The 23,189-nt window shown below is 33.5% G+C and overlaps 2 protein-coding genes across 2 annotated transcripts; both read left to right on the top strand.

The window, feature by feature from the left end:
- Positions 1-3,315: 3,315 nt before the first annotated feature.
- Positions 3,316-9,416, top strand: LOC114755214 (uncharacterized). Its single transcript, XM_028944081.1, has 6 exons — positions 3,316-3,389; positions 3,647-3,776; positions 4,169-4,732; positions 5,743-6,238; positions 7,177-7,258; positions 8,866-9,416. Exons 1-6 carry the CDS (start codon positions 3,360-3,362, stop codon positions 9,076-9,078), a joined length of 1,515 nt encoding a protein of 504 aa, XP_028799914.1. The 5' UTR covers positions 3,316-3,359; the 3' UTR covers positions 9,079-9,416.
- Positions 9,417-14,283: 4,867 nt separating this feature from the next.
- On the top strand, positions 14,284-22,088 carry LOC114755217 (probable F-actin-capping protein subunit beta). Its single transcript, XM_028944083.1, has 8 exons — positions 14,284-14,573; positions 14,922-14,992; positions 17,700-17,813; positions 18,085-18,167; positions 18,246-18,319; positions 18,605-18,724; positions 21,384-21,479; positions 21,671-22,088. Exons 1-8 carry the CDS (start codon positions 14,445-14,447, stop codon positions 21,752-21,754), a joined length of 771 nt encoding a protein of 256 aa, XP_028799916.1. The 5' UTR covers positions 14,284-14,444; the 3' UTR covers positions 21,755-22,088.
- Positions 22,089-23,189: the final 1,101 nt, after the last annotated feature.

Below are 23,189 nucleotides of genomic sequence, written 5' to 3'. Positions count from 1 at the left end.
ATTATATTATATATCAGTTATAAGTTAGACAAACTAGTTTGAAAAAAAATTTAATACTTTTAAATAATTTATTTGGCTTTTTAAATCTTTCCAGATTAGTTAACTGGTCATATAAATTCCCATAAATATGCCAATTTGCCATAGCAGTGCAACATGATTTGGCATTGCATGAAAATATAATCAGGCTCTGATCAGCATACGATACCTGCCACAATAATGCTGATTGCTTTCTTCTATGGCAAGATCTTGTTTTGCTTGCAATAATACCATTTATGTTTGGATTACCTTAAAAAAAAAAAAAAATCACCTTTGCAAGACAAAACTCCTCTCAGGTTTTTTTTTTTTGTATAATGTAAAATCATTTTAAATAAGCTAAACCAAATATACTTTGCAGAAAGCATGATGGATATATATATATATATATATATATATAGAATATTGGACTTGCTATGAAATAACATACTACTACCTCCAGTCTTAATTATAAGAGTCAGTTGACTAATTTGAGGAAATTAAGGAAGTAAGTTGAGTTAGTTATTTGTCCTAGATAGGTGTTGTTTTTCCTAAAATATCCTTGCTAATCAAATGTATTGACTAGAACTATCATTGTTAAAAGGGCTACTGTGAAAAAAATGTATAAATATGATAAACAAAGTAGATTGGGGTCTTATATTTAGGATCAAAATAAAAGTCAAATAGGGTCTTATATTAAGGACCGGAGGTAGTATTAAGCAACTCTCCCCCCTTTTATTATGAAAATAGTTGTCGTTGATGAAATTATAGTTATCGTGAGTTATAGTTAAAGTTCTTACTCATCATCATCTTGAATTTCTCATTAAGTTCTAGGTAACTACTAACCCTCTAAACCCAATTTATTTTTAAAAAAGTAGTTTGTCACTAATGAACTTACAGTTGTCATTAGTACAAATATTGTTTAGTTAACATAGGGTCACTCATCAATACAATGTAAAATATAAGTTAGGATCACTATGATTCACCACAAATCCAATATGCAGCATATAAAAAACACATAATTATAATTAAAGAACTCAAATAACAAATTTTATGCTAAAAACTAAAAGAGGAAATAGTCTAAATTACTATATTTTTTTCCATCTCATTTTATGAGTAAGGTTTCTATTAATGCAATCTAGAGGTTGGCAAATATCCCCCCCCCAGTTTTTATACTTTAGATTTTTAATTTTTTCAAATTAAATTACAGACTTTTATGTACTAAGTTTAAATTGTTTTATATTTTCATAAATTTATATAATTAAATTAACCTTAAAACTTATAATTATAACCATATAATCTATTTTATATGATTATGCTATTATTATAAAAATGATAAATTAATAAATAAAAGTAAGAAATCACCTATGGTGACCCGCAAATTGGTAGGTTGGACTTACACTTCAATCTGTATTACCAAATCTATCACAAGCAACAATTTTTTGGCATAAAATTGCAACTTATGAGTTGAATTACTTGTGGTGGCCAAGAGAAACAAAAAGCAAAACTGTATGAATTGTCATTTGCGGTTGTGGGCTCTGCTTATGAATTTAATTAATTTATAGATTATATATAAATATAAATAATAAATCTGAACAATTAAAAAAGCTGAGGCATAAAGCGACCGATTTTCCTTTGCAAACATGCAACCTGAAGGTGGACCTCACGTGTTGGGGCAACGAATGCTATATAGAATTGACCAGCGAGGCTACCAATGCCCAATGGAAAGAAATTATGTATGAATTTCAAATAAGTAAATTAATTTCTGGTAAGTCTATTGAATTTGACTTATTATTATATTATTAGAGGTTCTTCAAAGAACTTGTACAAAATATATTACCTTCAGTCCTTAATATAAAACCTCATTTGACTTTTATTTTGATCCTAAATATAAGACCCCAATCCACTTTGTTTGTCATATTTATGTATTTTTTTCCAGAAGTAATCCTTCTAATAATGGTAATTCTAATTAATACACTTGATTAGCAAGGATATTTTAAGAAAGATAACACCTATTTATTACAAATAATTAACTTAACTTCTTTTCTTAATCTCCTCAAATTAGTTAACTAGCTCTTATAATTAGGACCGGAGGTAGTACTATATAAATTGTACAATTCTAGACTCATAAATATAGGAGAATTTTTAAAAGGAATATTTTTAAAAACTTCCTGATTAGAAAATTAACTATGCAAAGGTATCTAACGAACCAAATCCTTAAGCAAGGTGCAATTGTTCTCCAATTATGTACACATAGATGAAGAGAAGTCACGCATAGCCGGAGAAGAGTTGCATTCGTTGAAAATCTATTTCCTACGTTGTTCAACAAATTGTAGGTATTTTTGCACAATTAGTTTTAAAATCAGGGAATGTTAATCAATTTTTTATTTTTATAACTTGTCCTCCAATCATGTGGTTAAGACATTTTCACAAGTTTTTAAAGAAAAGTTATTAATAATAATAAGCTAAATTTAGAGAATTTATCGATAATTAATTTTTTAAGTTAGGGTTTCTATATAGTTTTTTCAAACAAAAAATGATAGCAAAACACAACTCAAATTGATGAGTTATACCGGTAGTAATAAGCTAGTCTTTTAGTCAGGCTAATCTAAAGTTTTGAATGAGTTAGGAAGAGTATGAAACACGTTTAAAATTATTTTTTTTAAAAAATATTTTTACGTAAGTTGAAATAAAACTTTTTATACTTTTTTCGAATACTAAAAAATTACTTTCAAAAAAATTAATCTAAACACCCAATCAAACCAGATTTTATACTTTTTCCGGTTTTTTTGAGTTATAGATAATATCATTTGATTTTTTTAAAAAGAAGTTTTCAAATTTGTGCTCTAATAATTCTGTTGTAATTTTTATAAATAAATGTTTTATTTACCTATGAATATTTTTTTATTTAAATATTGCTTTTTTGAAGTATTATATATAAAGATTTTTTCATGTAATTTAATTAATTACATTATTTTGATTATACCCTCATCTCATCCGCACTAGCCCTTCGCCGCCACCGGCGTTTAATGACCCCTTCCTTTGGAAAAAAACTTTCAAAGATCTATTCCTTCTTCAAAGGGCAGTCAAAACTTAGTAGAAAATTCATAAAATATTGGGAACTGTAGTGGGCCACATTACAAAGGCATCTCATGGGTGCTCAATGAGCCGTACTAGTCTGCAATTTGTCTTTGTCTGCCCACCACCGAAAAAAGATGGCTGTGCAACTCCAAGCTTGAGACTTGGACCTCTGAGATACACTTACTTGAAGGGAAAGAGAGAAGGATTGCTGCATTGCATTTTCAAAAAGATAAGTGTTGCTTCCACAGAAAGCGTAGCTTTCAAATATGGATTACGAAAGGATCCAAAAGCCTCAGGTGCTTTTATCTGTTTCACTTGCTTCCCCCCTTTTCGTTCTTTTGCTTGTTTTTATCCATTTTAGCTTTCCCTCTTCTGAATGCTTTATACTACAACCACCATTTTTAATCCTTTTTTCCTTTTGGGTTTTCGGTGTGGTTAGTGGGAAGTCTTTTTTGATCTGTCAGTTTAGACTGGCATGTTGACATTTTGAGTGAAATCTGTTCATGAGTTTATCTTTTGAAGTGATTGGTTTTGTGGGAACTTGGTTTTACAGAGTGGCGGGGGATTTTCGCCTGGAAAATTGAGGAATATGCTAATGGGAGTGGAGAAGAAGAAGAAAGACGAGGAAGAACCTGACTCTACTTTCACTTCGAGATCTCATGTTTCTGACATTGATGAATCAGGTATGGTTGCTTTCTTGGCTTCATTTTCCCCGCATAATGAAAATTAGTAACATGAATCTGAGATGTTGCTGTGTCAATGTGTAAGATTTGGCATGGTGTGGTGTGGTATCTTCACCGTTGGCATATCATCATGTGCGATTCATGCACTTCACTTCTTAAAAATTCTCGTCACTGTTGAAATTGAGTTATGCGCTCTGGGCTATGTTAAATGAGAGAGAGAAAAAGAAAACGAAAATGATGAAGAGGAAAGAAATAAGGATTGGTATATGATACCCTTGCCGTTTCATTATGATTTGGTGAAGAAGTTTTTCCCTTTTTACCCTTGATTTATTGATTGAATATCTGCTGTTGCTATCTTATGTAATCAACTTTTCATTACATATCTATCACAGGCGATAGCAGTTCTGATCAATGTAAAGATGTGGATGTTGTGAGTGTCCTTCCTGAATGTTCAACTTTAGCTACAGCTCGTTCTTTCAGCTCAGTCAAAGTTGCAGACCGTGGCAATGCAGCAGTCACTTCAAGACATAAAATCTTAGAAGAACCTTCTTTGGATTATGATAGTGGCCATGATTGTATGAGCATGTCATCATCCATGTTCGAATTTCAAAAGGCTGAGCGTGCTCCACAAAGAGTGCCCTTGGGACCATTTTCCAAACCAGCACCATCTAAGTGGGATGATGCCCAGAAGTGGATAGCAAGTCCAACTTCAAACAGGCCAAAGACAGGACAGGCCCAGGTCCAGAGTGAAAAAGTAGGATCACGTAAGGTTGGTAATCTTGGTTTTGGTCGGCAATCTTCACTGAAGGTTGTTGTTGAAGTTCCAGATCAAAGAGTGTTTGCTTCGGAGGAGCCAGACACTAAGCGAATTGATACAAATCAAACAAAGATGGAAAGTGGGGGCCAAAAGTTTGTGAGTTGGGAAGCTGAGCCTTATGCAATTGCAGATGCTTATGGTAAGCTTGCAATTTTGTTTGAGAATTCTTTAGTGAAGTCTTCAAGTAAAACATGCTTTAGTATATAGATCTTCTACAATGCAATTGCAACAAAATTTTCCAATATATGATACAGATATGGAAAAGTTGGTAAGATGGACTTTAATTTCCTCTGTAGATAATCCTCTTCTTGGGAGTGACATAAGCTGAGTAGTTGTCAGTGGAAGTTCAAAGCCATTGGATGTGGTTTAGTGGTGCGGGATTTGGGTCATATGCAGGATGTCTCAGTTCGACTTTCTATGCTCCCATGCACCAAAAAGAAAAAACATGTGGACTAAGAAGTATAATAAGCAGCTATTTTTCATGCTGATTGTGTCAGAATTAGTCGTGGATGAAGCTGTAGGATACACAATCGTGCTTTTTAACTCTAAAGTAACTAGGCTTTTTTTTTTTTTTTTGGGTTTATTTTCAGCAAGGGATAATATGGGCCTCTTTTTTCTTGAACAAGATCTTCAATATCTTCACAAATGGATATTAACAAACGTTTTATCTAACAATTGTGGGGATCATACCATTCTGTTTGAAAGATTAATCATCTATGAAATTTAAAATACTTGCATATGATGTAAACATCAATAAGCAAATTCCTTCAATTTACTGAAAAGCTAGTTAATTTCACAACAGTTTCTGTATTTAAGAGATTTTAGTTTGATCGGATTTCAATAGTAAATAATTGAGCTAGATTAATGAGAATTTGGTATGTACTGATATGTTATATTGAGCAATGAAAGAGCCGATTCATCTATGTGTGTGGAAAGTTAAGCAAAAAAGCCACGTTGTGTTGGACAAACTTTTGCATCTTGAAATAAAAACGTATAACTTAAACATGTTGATGTTTTGGACGTATTTTCTTTTCAAAGTTTCATTCCTAACTTCGGTTTAGTAAATTTAGCTAAGGAATCATGGAAACTGAACTGAAACTTACTACTTTGGTTTATCCCTTATTTCCTTTTGGCATTTGATATTGGCAGTTAATCTCAGCCAGCATAATTCATCTATGGCCATCCAGAGTGCAACAGCATTCATCCCTCCCCCTTCAACAGCTCGGTCTGTATCAATGAGAGATATGGGAACAGAAATGACCCCTATTGCTAGTCAGGAACCGTCAAGGACTGGTACACCTGTAAGGGCAACAACACCAATGCGCAGCCCAACTTCTTCTCAGCCTTCTACCCCAGGCAGAGCTCCCCCTGCATCAACACCAATTGATCTACCTAGTGGACATCTGGATCTCAACAAGAATGAACTTTCTGAAAAGGAGCTGCAAATGAAAACCAGGCGAGAAATAATGGTCCTTGGGACACAATTAGGTAAAATGAACATTGCTGCTTGGGCTAGCAAAGAGGAGGAAGATAAAGATGCTTCCACTTCACTTAAAACTAAAGCAGCTGAACAACAACCTAAAAGTGTCATTGAAACACGTGCAGCAGCATGGGAGGATGCAGAGAAGGCAAAGTATATGGCCAGGTCAGTTTTCTCTTATCGTTCAATTTATTATTTATCACAGCTACTTTTTTTCTGCTTAGTTTGTCTAACACATCCATGCATCTTTCCTAATGAAATTTGAATCAACTACTCCCTTATGGTGGTTGACTCTACAGGAAGCTGTATTTTCCACATTTCTTTTGATGATGTATGCAAAAAATTTGATGCTCTTCTTGGCTTCCTTCTGATTGGATATTAGAATGTAGTTTTTGTATGAAAGCCATCTTAGATATCTGTTGATAATGAAAGCAGAAAAATCTCAGTGGAAATAAGTTCAGTTACAACATAAAAGATTGTTAAAATGTATGGATCTTACAAGCATGTGGCAGCACTGAAGGGCTGTTGGCTTTGATTACATGATTAAAATTTTATCATCATGTATAGTAATTTACGATACAAAGCGTTATATCCTTGTGCCTATGCTGTGCGCATAAAGGACTGCCAATATTAAATACCTTAGGTTTTCTAAATATAATCCAATTTTTTATTAGTTTGGATTCTAATAGAAGATAACATCCTTACACACCAGATAGAAATCAAAAGAAGAAAAACAATGTTAAGGGAAAACTGATAAAGCTACAAGTACTCATGGTCTTGAATTTACTGATGAGGTTTGGAACTTTCATATCTCTGTTCTGCTTTACACCCGATAGTATGTGTGAGGTTGGCAATACTTGACTAATTATTTCCCTGCCCCTTACAGATTCTTAGCCTTGCCTTTTACCCCCTTTCCTTGCCTTTTCTTTGTGCGTGTGTGTGTGATCTGAGGCAAATTGAGGAACGGTTAAAAAAATTCCTGTATCGTCTGGATAGTGGAACTTGAGACCTATTTATGATGAGCTTCACAACCGTTTGAGAATAATTTGCACTGCCACACTAGATATTCTCTGAAGCAAGAAGTTTTGGCATTTATTATGCAGATTTAAGCGTGAGGAGATGAAAATACAGGCGTGGGAAAATCACCAGAAGGCAAAAACAGAAGCTGAGATGAGGAAGATTGAGGTATATGCTGTTTCTTATAGTTAATGATTTCATTCCTCCCGCCATTTCTTTCTCAATTTTTTTCACTTTCTTTTCTGTTCGACACTCTGGATGGTGTTCCTTAGTCCTTTTCCCGAGATCTACCACCCAATTCTTGGTAAGATTTATCTATGTGCCTAAACTTGATCCTGATCACTTGAAAAAGAATTTTAACTTGCTCCATATCTTCTTTTATCATGTGAACTTATATTGGATGGCCAGAGGCATCTTTTTTCGCCACTTCGTTACTGTAATAAATCATCGTTTTCGGCAGCTCTCACATCCTTACTATTGAGTTTTAAATATTGTTCTGCTCTGAAATATCTTGCTTAGGGTAGTAACTCGTTAAAAATGATTTGAAAAGTAGTTTAAGGTCCACATGCTGAACAAATGCTTCAATGACTTAAAAATGAGTTAAAGAGATGGCTAAAACTAACTTCTAGAGTCTGAGAATGATGCTAATCTATAGTCAGTCCTAGGCATGACTAAGAATTCTTGGAAGTTCTTTTTGCTGTGAGTGGACATACGAGACTGCAGAAGCCAAGTGCCTGAATGTTTTGCTATGAGATTTTTTTTTTTTTTTGGGGGGGGGGGTGTCTCCTTGTTTCTATTGAGAGTGGTTAAATGAGAATGGGGTTTCTTGCAGGAAGTAGTTCTAAGAAGGGAGGGGGCCTTCTGGTATCTATCTACTAAAGGGATAGAAAATGCTTTATTCGATAAGATGTCATCAGAAAATTTCGGGACAAAAGAAAGGTTATTATAGCTTTTTTTTTTTTGGGCGCGGGGGGGGGGGGGGGGGTTGTTTAGCATACTCGGGCAAGTATAGGACAAGGACTTTAGTTTCTAGGGGATGACATTGCGTTGGGTGAAATGCTCTTTCTTTGACAACCTCGTAATCTTGTAAACAGTCACTTGTGGAGGTAGGATAGGAACTCTATCCAACTACAGTGAAGTCCCCTATTCATTGTGCAAAGGTGCATCATGACGTTTTCACCAGCGGTTTATGGGCCACCTCTCCTCAGACCCTTCCTCTTTCCTCTAAGCTCATTAAGTTGGAGTCTGATTCTGGAATGAAGAAAATAGAGTTGAGTGCTAGTGTCATTGTCGTGTTGTGGATAGGTGACCCAGGAAGGAACAAAAGATTAGAAGACCGGAATCCTTATCGCTGGCTAGATTATCATTTTTCTTCGAAAAAGACTCTGCTTGAATTCCAATAATGATTTTATCATCTGCACAATTTCATTTTCACTGGTGGAAATGCCTGAAATTTGAACAACTGGATTTTCAGATATTGACATTAAGACGGGCTTTAATGTTGTGAGTAGAAAAAAGAAAGCATTTTAACTTCTAACTTGAACTTTCTTCTGAATCAGTCTATTAGCCTTTGCCATTTTAAAACAGACTCTTGTTGCATTTACGTTACAGAACTTGATGCTTCATTCCTTCTTCATTTTGTTCCTCTCAGACCTTGTTATCAAGTTATGTTGTAAAGGGAATTTATGGGGGCTAATACATCCATTTTAAGCTTCAAGCTCTATTAAATTTGCATTTCCAAGAACTCTTGTGATTCTAAATCACATGGATTTCAGGTAGAGGTTGAAAGAATGCGAAGTGGAGCCCATGATAAGCTCATGAATAAACTCGCATCTGTGAGGCACAAGGCTGAGGAGAAAAGAGCAATGGCAGAAGCCAAAAGAAATTGCCAAGCTGCAAAAATTGAGGAGCAAGCAGAGTACATACGCAAAACCGGCCATGTCCCGTCATCATATCTCTCATTTTCTTGCTGCAACTGGTGCTCATAGAGAAATGCAGATTGGGGCTTTGTTCCTTCCCACTTCCCAGCAATTCATCATTTGGTATGGTACACTGTCTTTTTCTCAAATGTCTGTTGTGTTTTCTCCTCCTCAGGTCATACCAGATCGATGAGCAATCACATGACAGGATGTGGTCATACATGTTCATTTTGAAAATCATCAAAGGGAAAGTTGGGAAGTCTGTGTTATCTCTCAGAATTTTAAGGCTTAACTTTGTAATTAGTGTATAAACTTTCAAATGTAAGGAGATAGTTTTTAATTTTGAACTAAAAGAAATGCTCAAGTTTAGCCAATATTGATTATGAGTTGTTTCCATGATTCTACAATTATTGTGGATCAATATTGGTTCGGAGAAAAATGCACACATAAACGGTCACCTGCAAGGTGGAAAAAAATGAGGAAGCTCTTTCAGTGTTTTTTTTTTCCCCTCACCCATCAAATATAAGAATGAAACTTGTATTAATATCCAAGTTGAAACTTACAACCCATATATAAGCGAAAAAAGAAATCAAATCAAATCAAAAGACAAAGGAAACTTAAACAAAAGGCCTGTTTGGTTCAATTAGAGACCTGCAATGCAATGTAATGTGCATAAAATTTTTGGGACTGGGAGATTATGTTGAACAAAATTAGGCTATCAAACAAGGATTTAACATTTCAAGATTTTGGATAAAAAATAATATTAAACTCTGGTTCTAGTTCTACCTTCAAAGATAAGCAACTTCATGTCATATGGGTCAACCAATATTGATAGATCCATCAATATATTTAGATAAAATATAAAATCAATGATAATTAATACTATTTCAATATGCACATTGCCCTATCCACACATACAATTCATATATGCACTTATTTACATGTTTAAAAAAGTATATAACTTGAATTACCAACTCAACATCTTAAAATTTAAAGTTAGTTAAAATATATATATAACATAATTTGCTTTTCAAAAACACCATTATTTATGGAAAATATGGTGGGAGAAAGAATAATTAAAAAAAAGAAATGAGAGAAAATGAGGACAAGTATTAAAAAAAACGCACTAAATGTCTAAACATTTTCAAAACGTCTCTTATAAAAAGAAATATGCCCTTTGAATGAAATATCTCATGAATAGGACTGAGGGATTATTAAAATGGTGCATAATCTTTAGGTATCCCCACTTCAGATTCAAAATTAGAAGATCACCATTTACAATGATAGAATGAGATGATCGGCGCAGATCTCATAATTAAACTGACAAAACCACTTGCAGTTTTCTTTCATTCCTATCCACCGTTACCCTCTCAGAAACCCAAGCACTAGAGCCATGTGTCCTCTCTTCCCTCCTCTTTTTCCTGAACTTCAAATTGTGTGCTGAACAAGGCTTTCAAGGGCGATCAATTGTCATCAAATCTGGCAGCAACATTAGGCGAAAAAGACAAGTTCATAGTACCTTTTATCTTCGAAGTTTCTTTTTATTTTGGTTTTAATCCCTAAAATTTGAAATCAATAATTTTAGATCCTAAAATTTTACTTCATTTTGGTTCATCTTAAAATTTTTTTATCCCTCGAATAATGTTTTTAGTGTTTGAAATGAGGATCAAAATCAAAATAAGGTCCAAAAATTTTAGGGAGTAAAAATGATGTTAACCCTAAAAAAACACAAACCTATGAATTCACTAACATTAACCATTTTATATTACCTGTGAACATTTTAAGTAATATTGACTTCAAACGTAAGACAGATTATTTACCAATTGGATCAAATAAAAATAACTTAACATTTTTTCTTTAAAAAAACAAGGTCTCATATTTAAGCTTTATTGACAAAAAATATCTTAAGAAAATTATTCTATATTTTAGATTATTATAGGAAAAAAAACAGTATCCTTTTTATCAACATCTTCCATTATTTTCTTGCAATCAAACATTTTTGGTTTTATTTTATTTTTTGAAGGGACAATTGCACGCACTATCCTTTTAGGCCACTGGCTCGTTGCCATCATTTATCTTTTGAACTTGTGTTGTGATTTTTTCCTTTGCATTTTTGATTACTTGAAAAGTATGAAGACTAAAATGGTATAAAATTCTTCTCAAGTTTGACTGATATACAAATAACTCTTAATATCTAAAACTTAAACCTATAAATTTTCAAGTTTGAGTACTTGCCTCTATTATAGATAATATAAATATTTATTACAAAGATATCAAATTTGATTTTGAAGGTGAAACAAATCTAAGTATAAAGACTGTGTTCGGTTTCTCAAAACCATGATTCAGAGATAAAGCAAATATACCCTTTAACTCACACTTGAATCCATGTTAGAATTTACATTCATGCGTATCATTCAATTGCCCTTAATTTGTCTGTTATTTAACTAAAACAATATAATATTACAGAGAATTTATTTACTTATAAGTTAGTAAGAGATTAACTATACATGACTCAAAGTTTGAGAGATTATTTACACAATTACTGACTAAAGTTTAAGAACGTAGTTGGTTATAGCATATTGTGCTCTATTAGTAAAAGAAGAAAATAAATCATTGATAAAGCGTTCTTTGCATAAAATGAAAGTTTAGGAGAGTTTTTTTTTGGGTTAAGTTTTAAAAAATTAAGGTAATTATTTTCACATGAGTTAAGGTTCAAGAAAATTTTCCATAATTAGTTATTATATTATATTATAAAGACACAAATTATTTTGATCATAATATATATTATTTGATTCGATCATAATCAAATTATCAAGACAAAAAAGATTTTTTTTATTATGATTGACCGACAATTGTAATTTTGAATACACTGACTTTGATAATCTTTATTATATGAAATCATTATTTCCCAAGTCACTTTTCATCATTACCAGACTGTTTGTTTTACCTTCAATTATGAAGTCCAAGCTAACTGTTCAAAGTTCAAATTCTTCATTTTTCCGAAGCAAAAGGCCCTAAGAAAAGAGGGAAAACTTCCAAATTATTGAGCTCTCCAGCTGTGAAAATTTTAATTCCAATACTGCCCATTGAAAGGTCCTCCAATTGAATTTTAACCAAGTGGAAAGAAAAAAATGGTGCTGATGTAATTTTAAATGTTTTTGTATTATTTTGACATTGTAGTTATTTATTTATTTATTTTCTCTTGTTATGAAGCCAATTATTCAAAACACTATCAAGTGCTAAATATATATATATATTTTTTTTAGTGTTGGTGACAATTGTATTTATTTTGAAGGAGGGCAGACCAACCAAAGTCCACCTAAATGGTTAATGTACCAATTTATATTGTAAATGGTTTTATTTTGATAATAGCTTACTCAAATACTTCTCAAATATTTCCTTTGATTCTAATATAAAAGCTAGTTGAAAGATTTATTTTAGTTATAAATCTTACTAATCAAATTTATAATTTCTTTTCAGATTAATCCCTATAAACTGCATATATTAAAAGGGATTTTTATTAATGAAAATAGTTGCAATACAAATTATTTACTTAACTAATTTTTTTTAATCTATAAATATGTTATCTAACTTTTATATTTAGAATAAGTAAGGGCAGTGGTTTGTGCAATAACAAATCTATTTAAAAGAGATATAATGGCTTCTAAATGAGACTTCGAATATCTTGGGAAATTCAAATCCATGCCCACTAGTGAACTGGGGTAAAAAGAAAGAAGATAAAAGCAAAGTTGCCAAACTTAAACCTAACCTATCAATCATGTGGGAAAAAAGTGGAACATCCCAAAACTTTGCTTGCCCCTTTTTCTGTATTGATTTGTCTGGAGACTTAATAATAACACCTTGTTTGAGATAATGATATATGCATTCTCACATAAGCAATTCACAGACACACACACACACGCACACTTCTTCCATCATTCGTTTGAATGTGGATCCCACTCTTGCTATCTCCATTTCTTTTTTGTTTTTTTAGCAGGGCAAAATGATATTAAGAAAATAATAATTTACAAAATAAGTTAAGATTTTTATTTTACAAATAAAATTGTAAAAGAATCAAAGAAAAGACGATAATAACACGACTAATATAGACCCATGAGAGCCTGCAAGGGTCGGGTCTGACTAGTTGCAAACGGGAATGCAAGACGCCTTCCTTACCATGTCATGGGCTTGATACCTGCGAGTACACCTGGGATTAGTCTGGCCGGTTGTGCTAGGATACCCTGAGGCAGCGATATCATCCTACTCAAAAAAAATATAGACTCATGAGAAATATCATGCGGCAAAGATAAAAGGAAAAATTGTTTAAAAAAAGACTGCCAAAATAAAAAAAAAAATTGCATATGGGGACTCATGACAATATTAATGTGAGTTTTGATAATAATTACGAGTTTTGATGATAATTTTTGTACACAGGTTCCCGTGTGTAAATTTTTTTTTAATTCTGATGACTTTTTTTGTGTGGTGATTTTCCGAAGATAAAATCTTCTCCCAGGTTACGAAAGATATTTGAGCAGGATCAATAGGAATATTTAGCGTTTTGCTGGGGGAAAATGGTTCCTCCAACAGATGTCGCAAGGGGGGAAAATGAAAATATTTCTAATTTTAGTGACTCCAGTCATTTGAATAAATTGTTCTTCTGAAAATTATTCTATCCAACTCAATTTATTTGTCTCAATTTATGAGTATTGGGGACATTTGGCTTCACCTCTGTTAATTATGTTACTCTTTAACTATAAGATATCAATCTATTTTGATTTTTTTTTCAATAATCTATTTTATTTTCTAAACTTGTAATTTTTCAAATTATTCATATCAATTGTACTACTTTCGGTCCTTAATATAAGAACTCATTTGAATTTTATTTTGATTCTAAATATAAGACCTCAATCTATTTTGTCTCTCATATTTATGCATTTTTTTCAAAAATAATCTTTCTAACAATAATAGTTCTAGTCAATACACTTGATTAACAATGATATTTTAGAAAAAATAATACTTATTTATTACAAATAACTAACTTAACTTTTTTACTTAATCTCTTCAAATCAGTCAACTAGCTCTTATAATTAGGATCGGAGGTAGTATATGTTTAAGGATTTTCGTAGTTTCAGAAAAAATCATAAAATATTTAAAAAAAATCAACCCACATTTTCTCAAAAAATAACTAACTTTTCAGTATTTCACATTTTGACCGTTTTTCTTTTCTTTTTGCGAGAAGCACTGTCACCTTTTTCTCACCAAGAGCAAATCCAGCCGGAGATTCACATTTTACTGCAAGATAACGGAAGATAAGTGGAATTAGTTGGCTTCGGTTCCCGCGAGGGAAGCTCCGGTCAAATAACGCGCCTCTTTCTCTTGTTCTCAACTCAATTCTCTCCTTCACCTACGGCGAAGGGGCTAATCCGAAAGCCGTAATGGAAGCGGCAATGGGATTGATGCGCAGAATTCCCCCAAAGCACACCGATACTGCTCTCTCTGCGCTTCTCAGCCTTCTCCCTCATCACTCATCCGATCTCCTATCTCAAGTTGATCAGCCACTCCAGGTCTCTCCCATCATCCTCACAACTAGATGCATTTTCCTTTCATACTTTGGTCCGCCTAAATGTGAAACATTTCTGCGCTTTTTCAGTTTTTTTTTTTTTTTTCCTTTTTGCGTTCTTTAGGTTTCAGGGTTTAATCAATTCTGATACGTTTGCCTCGGAAAATGGGGGTGATTATCATTCCATGGTGCTTAATACATTACAAAATACGGTTATCAATGGTTTGAACATAATTATATGACTGATGCAATGACGCTTGCCCTTTTTTCAAAAAAAAGAAAAAGAAAAAGGAAAGAAAACAAGAAATTGGAGAAGTATTTTCGAACTTAATGGAATTTTGGATGACTACAGGTTTTGTGCGACGTGGACTGTGGGAAAGAGTTCATTTTGTGTGAATATAACCGAGATGCTGATTCTTACAGGTAATTTATCTTTTAGTTTTTACATCCTCATGGTTATTGAGGTAATAATACTGTTTAAAGTTCTAGGTCATAGTCTCTAACCTCTTTTTAATCTTTGGATTTTAGTTGACTTACAAATTTCAACTTTTTATCAATGCCAATTTAAGCCAATAGTAGGTCTTAATTCCTAGAAGTAAAATAACTCATAATCTTTAGTTCCTCCCATCAATCGATTTTGTGAAGGACCTTGCCATTGAATAGCACTTAATGCAGTTCAGATTTTTTAAGTAAGCAATGATTAAACAAGAAATCATGCCTTCTCTAGAGTTAAAGTTTCATATAACATAATTTAAACTGGAAAAATTGAGTCATGCCTATTTATATATAGGCCAGATATGCTGACTTGTGTGAGCTAACTCCTCTGTATTCTGAGTTAGCCCTTATCGCTGTGGTTTGTTTTCCATCCATCCATGCACTGATGTTGGCTTCTGATCTTTGCCATGAACTTTTCCATGAACTTTTCAGTTTTCACTTATGCTACTAATAATGGTCATCACCCTTTGAAAACATAGTTTCAAAATTTATTTTTGGTTTATGCCATATCTTTTCTCTTCCTAAAATCTGTGGGGAATAGTATCATTCAGTCACCCATAAAAAGTTGACATCTGCTTTCTGAGTGGACAAATATTTATAGTAAATATCTTTGTAGACTCTGTTTCTCTTTCCCTTTAGTGAATATTGTTTTCATGTTCCATGTTCTGATCATAAAAGAAGCAATCATTGATTAGATTGAAAGCATTGCCATGGAATTTTCATAGACTACTAAATCAACCCTAAGTATCATATTCTGTAAGCTGCTCTGCTACTAAAACTCTTCTTTGTGTAAATAATGAATGATATGGTTTGGACTAAGATTTCATCAAGTCTGTGCCAATCCCTTTCTGTATTTCGGGAAGATGGTGATGAACCATATATTTGAATAATTGCTAATTCCTAGAGAATTATTAAGCCCAAAATTCATCATAGAATCCAGACTTATTGTTCCTACCCCATTAACATAAGATTAACATAAATTTATCAGATATTGTAATTACAGAGTTAATTGTAACTATTTTCCCTGAAAAAGGATAATTTTAACCATTAGCCAAAAAGAGTTAACATTTTTATTCATATTAAATTTATTATGGAAATGGATAAACTGATGAAAATGACATGCTACGTTAAGTCTGCAATGATGATGAACTGTAAGTTTTAAATGCTGACATTTGTTTTCAACCCATATGTGTTATGTGTAAACTTATCATCTTCCTACTAATATGTCCCTTGACTGAAAGAGAAGAATGGTTGTAGATTCAATTGGTTTATAATTTATTGAAGAGTTTAACAAAGCATGTTCATCCCCTAAACTTTGAACCAAGTTTTGATTTTTTCCCCTAAGGTTTCCTTTTCTTCCACCCTTTTCCTTTTGGTTTTAACTAAATCTTCAAACTTTTGATGTGGTGTCAACTTTATCCTTTAGTGTTCATTAACATAAATGACCTTTGATATACATCAAAATGGTATAATATGTGTTTAAGTTAATATCCATTTAAAAAAAAAAAAAAATTGCTACGCTGATAATAACCTAAATTTTTTATGCCATCTTGTGTCATTTTGGTAGGAATTACTAGTCATGGTTTCTAGTTGAAATCAAAAGATTTCAATATTTGCATAACTAATATATAGTATTGTCAGTGCCCTATATATTTAAGAAGAAAATTAGATAGAAAATATTTACGGATGAAACTGAGATCTGCCCCAAAGTTTAGAGATGGAAGTATATTACATTCATGAATGTTCTGTTCGACTGCTAAATGAGACCCAGATATAAAAGAGCAGTAAATAGTACTTCTTTTGATATATTTGAGTTTGGTTTACATCGTTACTTAGCAATCAGTGATTTCCTGCATTGAATACTACATAATGAATGAGATGTTAAGATTTTATCTTGATTCTGATCAAGGAATATGCTGCATCTTGTACTTTAGCCACTGCTGGATTGGAAAGCTGATTTGATATTAAAAGTTTAAAACCTAGAATTTAGTATGTCTTTAGCCTATAGGATTTGCCTATTTGGCATTCTTAGGTTGAGCTATATGGACCATTACCTCCGTCAACCCACAAGCAAATACTCAGTGTCAGTCCCCTTATAATAAACTCAAATTTCCAGACCTTTTACCTTACGGTTGCATGGCAAATTTTCCATGTAAATAATTTAAATCCACCAGTTGTTGGGTGCTGTTTTTCTAAAGTTTCTAATATCTTGTACAAGATACCTTTTTTTCTTGTAATGAAGTTTCCTTGAAATTGTTGGCTAAGTTTGTTGCTTGAACTTTCAAATGCTGTATCTATCAACTCTAAAAGTTTAACAGTGAAGTCTTTATTCTTACGCTCTAATGCTACAAAGATTTTCATTTTCAGTTCTCTGTTTTGATCTGAGAATTTAGCCAAGTTTTTTTTCTCAACCAATTACTGTCATTTCATTGGAGAATTTGGAGACATTATTTGCAAAAATACTTGATCTTGAAGTGGAGACCTGGACTTAGTTTATTAGCTCTAAATTCTAATGGTAAAGAGTTCTTATAGAACAGATTTATAATTTACTCCTTGATGAATGAGTCCTATTTTCTTTCCCTTTTATTTAGGATAGATGATGTTAACTTTATTGCTGTACTGTATCTCTGTGCAGATCACCCTGGTCGAATAAATACTATCCACCATTGGAAGATGGGTCCCTCCCTTCTTCAGATTTGAGGAACCTTGAAATTGAAGCAAATGAGATATTTGCCGTATATTGTGACCAGTGAGGTCCTTTACTTACCTCATCTTCTGAGTTCCTCTGCTTTGTTAGATATGCATGTATTGTGAAGAAACTTATTAACCTGTCCAGTTTTATATGATTTCTTTCCTTTTTTCCCCCCTTTTTACATGATCCCTGTTTTTTGTTGAATGCCACTTGATGGTGGGTTTGGGTTGATCATATAGTGTTTTTCTTGGGTTATGTAAGTTTATATAGCCATTTATATGTTATTATAGTTTAAAAGAATATGCGCCATTAATGGATAATGTCATAGATATTATGAAGGTGGCACTTCATCGGTTTACATGTGGGAAGATGACAATGAAGGCTTTGCTGCCTGCTTTTTAATTAAGAAAGGTGAGCCTTTTCTATTTGAGTTAATTAACCCGAAGCTTCTCATTGTTAGCTGATATTTCATTATTGTTGTGATTGAAGATGGCTCAAAGACTGGGCAGGGTCGACGGGGCTATTTAGAGGAAGGAGCATGGGATGCCATACATGTTATAGAGGTAAATATCTTTGGATGGCTGACTAAGTTTGTTGTTATTGCAACCACTTTCAACTGATGGGAGTACACTTCTGCTTGGTTTTTGAATTTTTTAACTGATTTAGCGAGATTTTTTTTCTTGGAATATGATGGAGCAAGGGTTTGATTCCAAGACCTTTTGCTGACTCCTCAGGCCTTTCAACACTAAGCTGCATCTGATGGTTTCCCCAGATTTTTCTTGGTCTTTAGATATGCCTGAACTCATCTTTTTCATTTTTTTTATCCCGTTTATTCATTGTTGATGTAGGTGGGACCTGAGGAAGAAGGAACAACCAATTATCGTTTAACCAGTACAGTGATGCTGACTTTGACTACAAATAATGAGTCATCTGGAACTTTTAGTTTGTCTGGATCAATTAGAAGACAGGTACTCCTTTAGTAGGATGTAGTCATGGTGGCAATTTAGATCTTTTTGTTAACAATTGCATCCCTGCATTTTTCTCTTATAAAGCCACATATTTGACAAGATCACTCCTTTTTATTATTGAATAATGTAATTGTCAGTCATTGCTGAACGCAAATTGCATGCATTAGATATAGTATAGGATAGATGTTAGCATGGTCATCCATGGAATAAGTGCTTAACTGGAAGAGATGTTAGCATGACCGTTTGGTAGCCTGGAAGAGTTTTTATGGAAATCGGAAGTAGAAGTAGAATTGGAACGTTTTTATGGAAATGAAGCTAGAAGTGGAAGTAGAAGAGTGAGTTTTAAAACACGTTTGGTATAACCATGGAAGTGGGATATAAATTTTAATTGAAATATGTATTAATAAAGTGAAAAATACCAAAATGCCCTTGAACAAGAAAAAATCTCCCTACCAAAAAAATCTCCACCACCAGATGCAAAGCACAATCGAAGGAATTGAACCACCAAACCAGTGATTTCAACTTTGATGGGAGATTCAAAAGCTTCAGCTTTGCATGTTGCAAGCTTTATTTTGAGATTCCCAGGCTTCAATAAAAAATGGAGAACAAGGAAGTGGAATGGAGAAGACGAGATCGGAGGGGGAAGATGAAATCCAGTGGTAAGTGAGGAGGCGTGGAGGAGGGAAGGAGATGAGATCTGGTGGTGAGTGAGGAGCCGTGGAGGAAAAGAGATGAGATCCTCACTGCTCCTCCTCCACTGCTGCTGCTGCTCTCTCTGCTCCAGATCTAATGCCAGCAAGAGCATCATTGGGAGCTTGGAGAAATCTGAGAGCTTTGGCCAAGGAGATGCTGTCCACCACGTGTCATGCTCACTAGAGTTGTCGTCGTCTGTCGTCATGCTCATTGAAGTTGTCACCATCTGCTGTCATGCTGGCCACAGTCACTGTTGCTGCCATGATGGCTGTTAAATAGAAGGAGTGGTGGGGATGGGGCAAAATGGTTAGAGACCTAGTTCCATGAGAAGTTCTTGGCCCCCCGGGGGGAACCATGGAACTGAGTTCTAATGTTTTTGATGGAACTGAGAGTTCCATGGAAGTGAGTTCTAGAATACCAAACACCCAAAACTTGGGTTCCACTTCCACTTCCACTTTCCACTCCCTCACTTCCATGCCACCAAACATAGCACAATTGTCAGTCATTGCTGATTGTAAATTGCATGCATTAGATATATAGAATAGATGTTAGCATGGTCATCCATGGAATAAGTGCTTAACTGCTGGCTTTAGCTTGATTTAGTTGGCTTTAGGAAGCATCGGCTCCCAATCTTGCTTAATCAAGGAAAGGCTTAATAAATCTGGACAATTTTCTTCCTTCTTTTCTTGGTTTGACTTTACGGTTCCTTAGGAGAACCTAGATTCACTGTTTTAAATACAATCACGTCTTAGGATTCAAGATTTTATTAATCCTCCAGTCAACTTTGTGAACCTTGCCAGTTGTTTGTGGATATTTTAGTTTCTCCAGTCAATCAATAGTAGCGTATAATCTAACAATTCGCTAAATAGTCTTTCTGAAGAAGCGGCTTGTACTAGTTTCATTTGGAGTGCTCTAGTGATGCTACAAGTCAGCATAGCAAGAGTTGTAAGCTTAGTATGTTTAAATCTAACTTTTGTCAGGGGAATGAGTTTAACTGCTAAATGGTAATTTTAAAGAGATGGCAACATCTTTATAGAAAATAGTGACCATTCCAACTACTGCAGATCAACAATTAAGAGAAAAACTCTGCATGACATTACTTTTCAGAATTGTTGATTTTTATGCCATCTCTAGCAACTTTAACTTTTATAGCCTCCACGAAGTCTTGACATAATCTGCATAAAATTGCAGTCCTCATCCATTTCTGAAGAATACCCATCAATTGACTCAACAATTTCGTCTTCGAGGATGGGATTGTTGACAGCTTCTTGGTGAAGATGGGCAAGATTTTCTTTTTAACAGATGCTTTGTATTTGACCATAAAAACAAATGATTTATAAAAATCAAATACCCATGCATCAATCCTTGTCATACTTTGTCATATCATTTTAGTAATTCAGTCGATTTATGTCATTTTAGTAGTTCAGTCGATTTATGTCATTTTAGTAGTTCAGCCAATTTATGATTATTTTCTTGAACTCCATCGATTGGGGAATAAGAGATCATATTCATACAGACACGTGGGGCCATTAGTGCAGTTTTGGTTGAACATCCTCTAAATGATAAAAATAATTCAGTGATCAAGCTCACATAGATCTGGGCTTAACTTTGTGTTCAGAAGACTATATACATCTGTAACTACATTTTAAGTTACCCAAATTGCTCAAGTTACAGATCCTAATTTTGAAAATATTACATTAACATTGTTACATAAAATAATAATAGATAAATCTTCCTATACACCATTAGTCAAATACTCGTTGAATTGCTCCTGCTTGTCAAAAACAAAATTTTTGAGTGGGTGACCTGTACTTGAGGTAGCATAAAATTAGTTTAAGGTGGAATATGCATTCGTCAATAAGGCCATCTACATCCTAAAACCATAAATATTATGTATATATCATATACTTTTTCTTTATTAATATGCAAGTGTTTATCCTAAAATGAGAGCTCTCTCACATTGTAGATGAGCATGAGACTGTCAGTTGCTGAGGGACATATTTGTAACATGGGAAGAATGATTGAAGAAATGGAGAGTAAACTGAGGAACTCACTAGACCAGGTATTTTACTTTATGATCTCATCTGCTTTTGCAGTGTTTCAATATACGTCTACTTTTTTCTTTCCTTTGTTTTGAGAGTGGATTTGCATATGGGTTTGTCTAAGTAGTACTTTTTTGGCGTGCCGTTCTAATTAGAAAACCGTACTTCATGTTGTTTTAATTCTCAGTTCATTTATTAATGCATGTTACAGGTATACTTCGGCAAGACAAGAGAAATGGTCTGCACACTGCGACCTCCATCTGAAGTGGCGCAAATGAGAATGCCTGAGAGCTGATTGGACTTTGCATGGTGTTGCAGATATAACTACACATTTGTCTGTTCTTCTGAATGCTTTAACTTGCTTGCTGATTATGTGTTCTGCATCTGGCATTGATAGTCTCACATGGATAGGAAGAGAGGATTGTTGGAGAGGCATTGTTTGTAGAGTACTGTGTTTACTATCGAAAGGTATACTGTTTCTTGTAACACTCAAGCGGAACTGTCAAATTCATCAGATGACGTGTAATTGTTGAAGCCCTTCTATATCTGGGCTTATTGCCTGTGAACTGATTACAACTCATGTAAACACTACAGTGTTTCAACGAAATTATTTGACTTTGAGTATAGTAGCATGCGCATTTATTTCAGATACAGTTCAACACAATTCTAGAGATGATGCTAAAACCTTTAAAAAAATTTTACCATTTGCAAGTCATAAATAGTGTGGTTAATATTTCATATGCTTGAAGCAGCACATGCAGAGATGTGTCTAAACTTCAAAGTCTATGAAGAGATGTGTCTAAACTTCAACTATAATTGAGAATATTTGTAGGGTCATATGCCTAAACATTTTTTTTCCCTGATAAAGCATAGGTATCCTCCTATTGTAAAGTACTAAATGTGAACATTTCTTCTAGCAAGGATTTTCGTCACGTTGTGAAAGACTAGTCCTTTCTACCTGTTAGTCATACGCTTAAACATCTAATTTGAAGTATTGATACATGTCAAGTGTCTGTTCATTGTGTCTTTTTTTTTCCCATTAAATACAAGGAAACACAATAATAAAGTATAACAACGTACAAGAAAATACAATAATAGTTTGATTATAATAATAATAATAAAATATAACAACATTGAGAGTTTTGATCTTTTTGAGTTCTCAATAACTAAAATTAATAATTATTAATACCAAATTCATCATTAAAATTTATTCAAATCTAGTGTTTAGGATATTAGGAGTTAAATGCAAAAAATAAAACTAATAACAATATAATTATCTAAACCGGTTCATCACCTGTTCATACCGATCCACACCTATTTGACCGTATTAATACCATCAATTTCTCACCAATTCAGCACTCAGATCGAACTGGCCCCAGTCAAGCTTTTTTTCTCTTTTCCTTGCCAAAACCAATTCAAAAAAGAGCCACGCGAAAAATAATAATTTTTATGGATTAGCCGGAAGATTATTTTTATTTTATCTATTAGAATAAAAAAATATTCAAATCTAAAATATATTAATAAAATAACATTAAATATAGACCAATTATTGGGTAGCCCAAAGCCTAAACATTTTGGGCTGACATCAAATTCATAGTCTTGTGAACGCTAAATGGGTCGCATCCTATCACATCTCATTGCATTAACTCACACCCTTTCCCTCAATATAGGATCCAAAGCAATATATTTATGAAATCTAAGTTTTTGCTATAGCAATAAAAAAATTTTGC

Source organism: Neltuma alba, unplaced genomic scaffold (assembly GCF_004799145.2).
Source record: "Neltuma alba isolate B1F8T4 unplaced genomic scaffold, ASM479914v2 tig00010239_pilon, whole genome shotgun sequence".
Classification (NCBI taxonomy): Eukaryota; Viridiplantae; Streptophyta; class Magnoliopsida; order Fabales; family Fabaceae; genus Neltuma; species Neltuma alba.
This window is presented reverse-complemented; position numbering and strand designations above follow the sequence as displayed.

Excerpts from the sequence above, each read along its gene's own strand:
- LOC114755214 (XM_028944081.1), top strand. The coding sequence starts at position 3,360 with ATGGATTACGAAAGGATCCAAAAGCCTCAG. Across the intron at positions 4,733-5,742 it reads TGCAATTGCAGATGCTTATG|TTAATCTCAGCCAGCATAAT; the intron begins GTAAGCTTGCAA and ends TGATATTGGCAG. Across the intron at positions 6,239-7,176 it reads AAGGCAAAGTATATGGCCAG|ATTTAAGCGTGAGGAGATGA; the intron begins GTCAGTTTTCTC and ends TTTATTATGCAG.
- LOC114755217 (XM_028944083.1), top strand. The coding sequence starts at position 14,445 with ATGGAAGCGGCAATGGGATTGATGCGCAGAATTCCCCCAAAGCACACC. Across the intron at positions 18,168-18,245 it reads CTGCTTTTTAATTAAGAAAG|ATGGCTCAAAGACTGGGCAG; the intron begins GTGAGCCTTTTC and ends TTGTGATTGAAG. Across the intron at positions 18,725-21,383 it reads CTGGATCAATTAGAAGACAG|ATGAGCATGAGACTGTCAGT; the intron begins GTACTCCTTTAG and ends CTCACATTGTAG.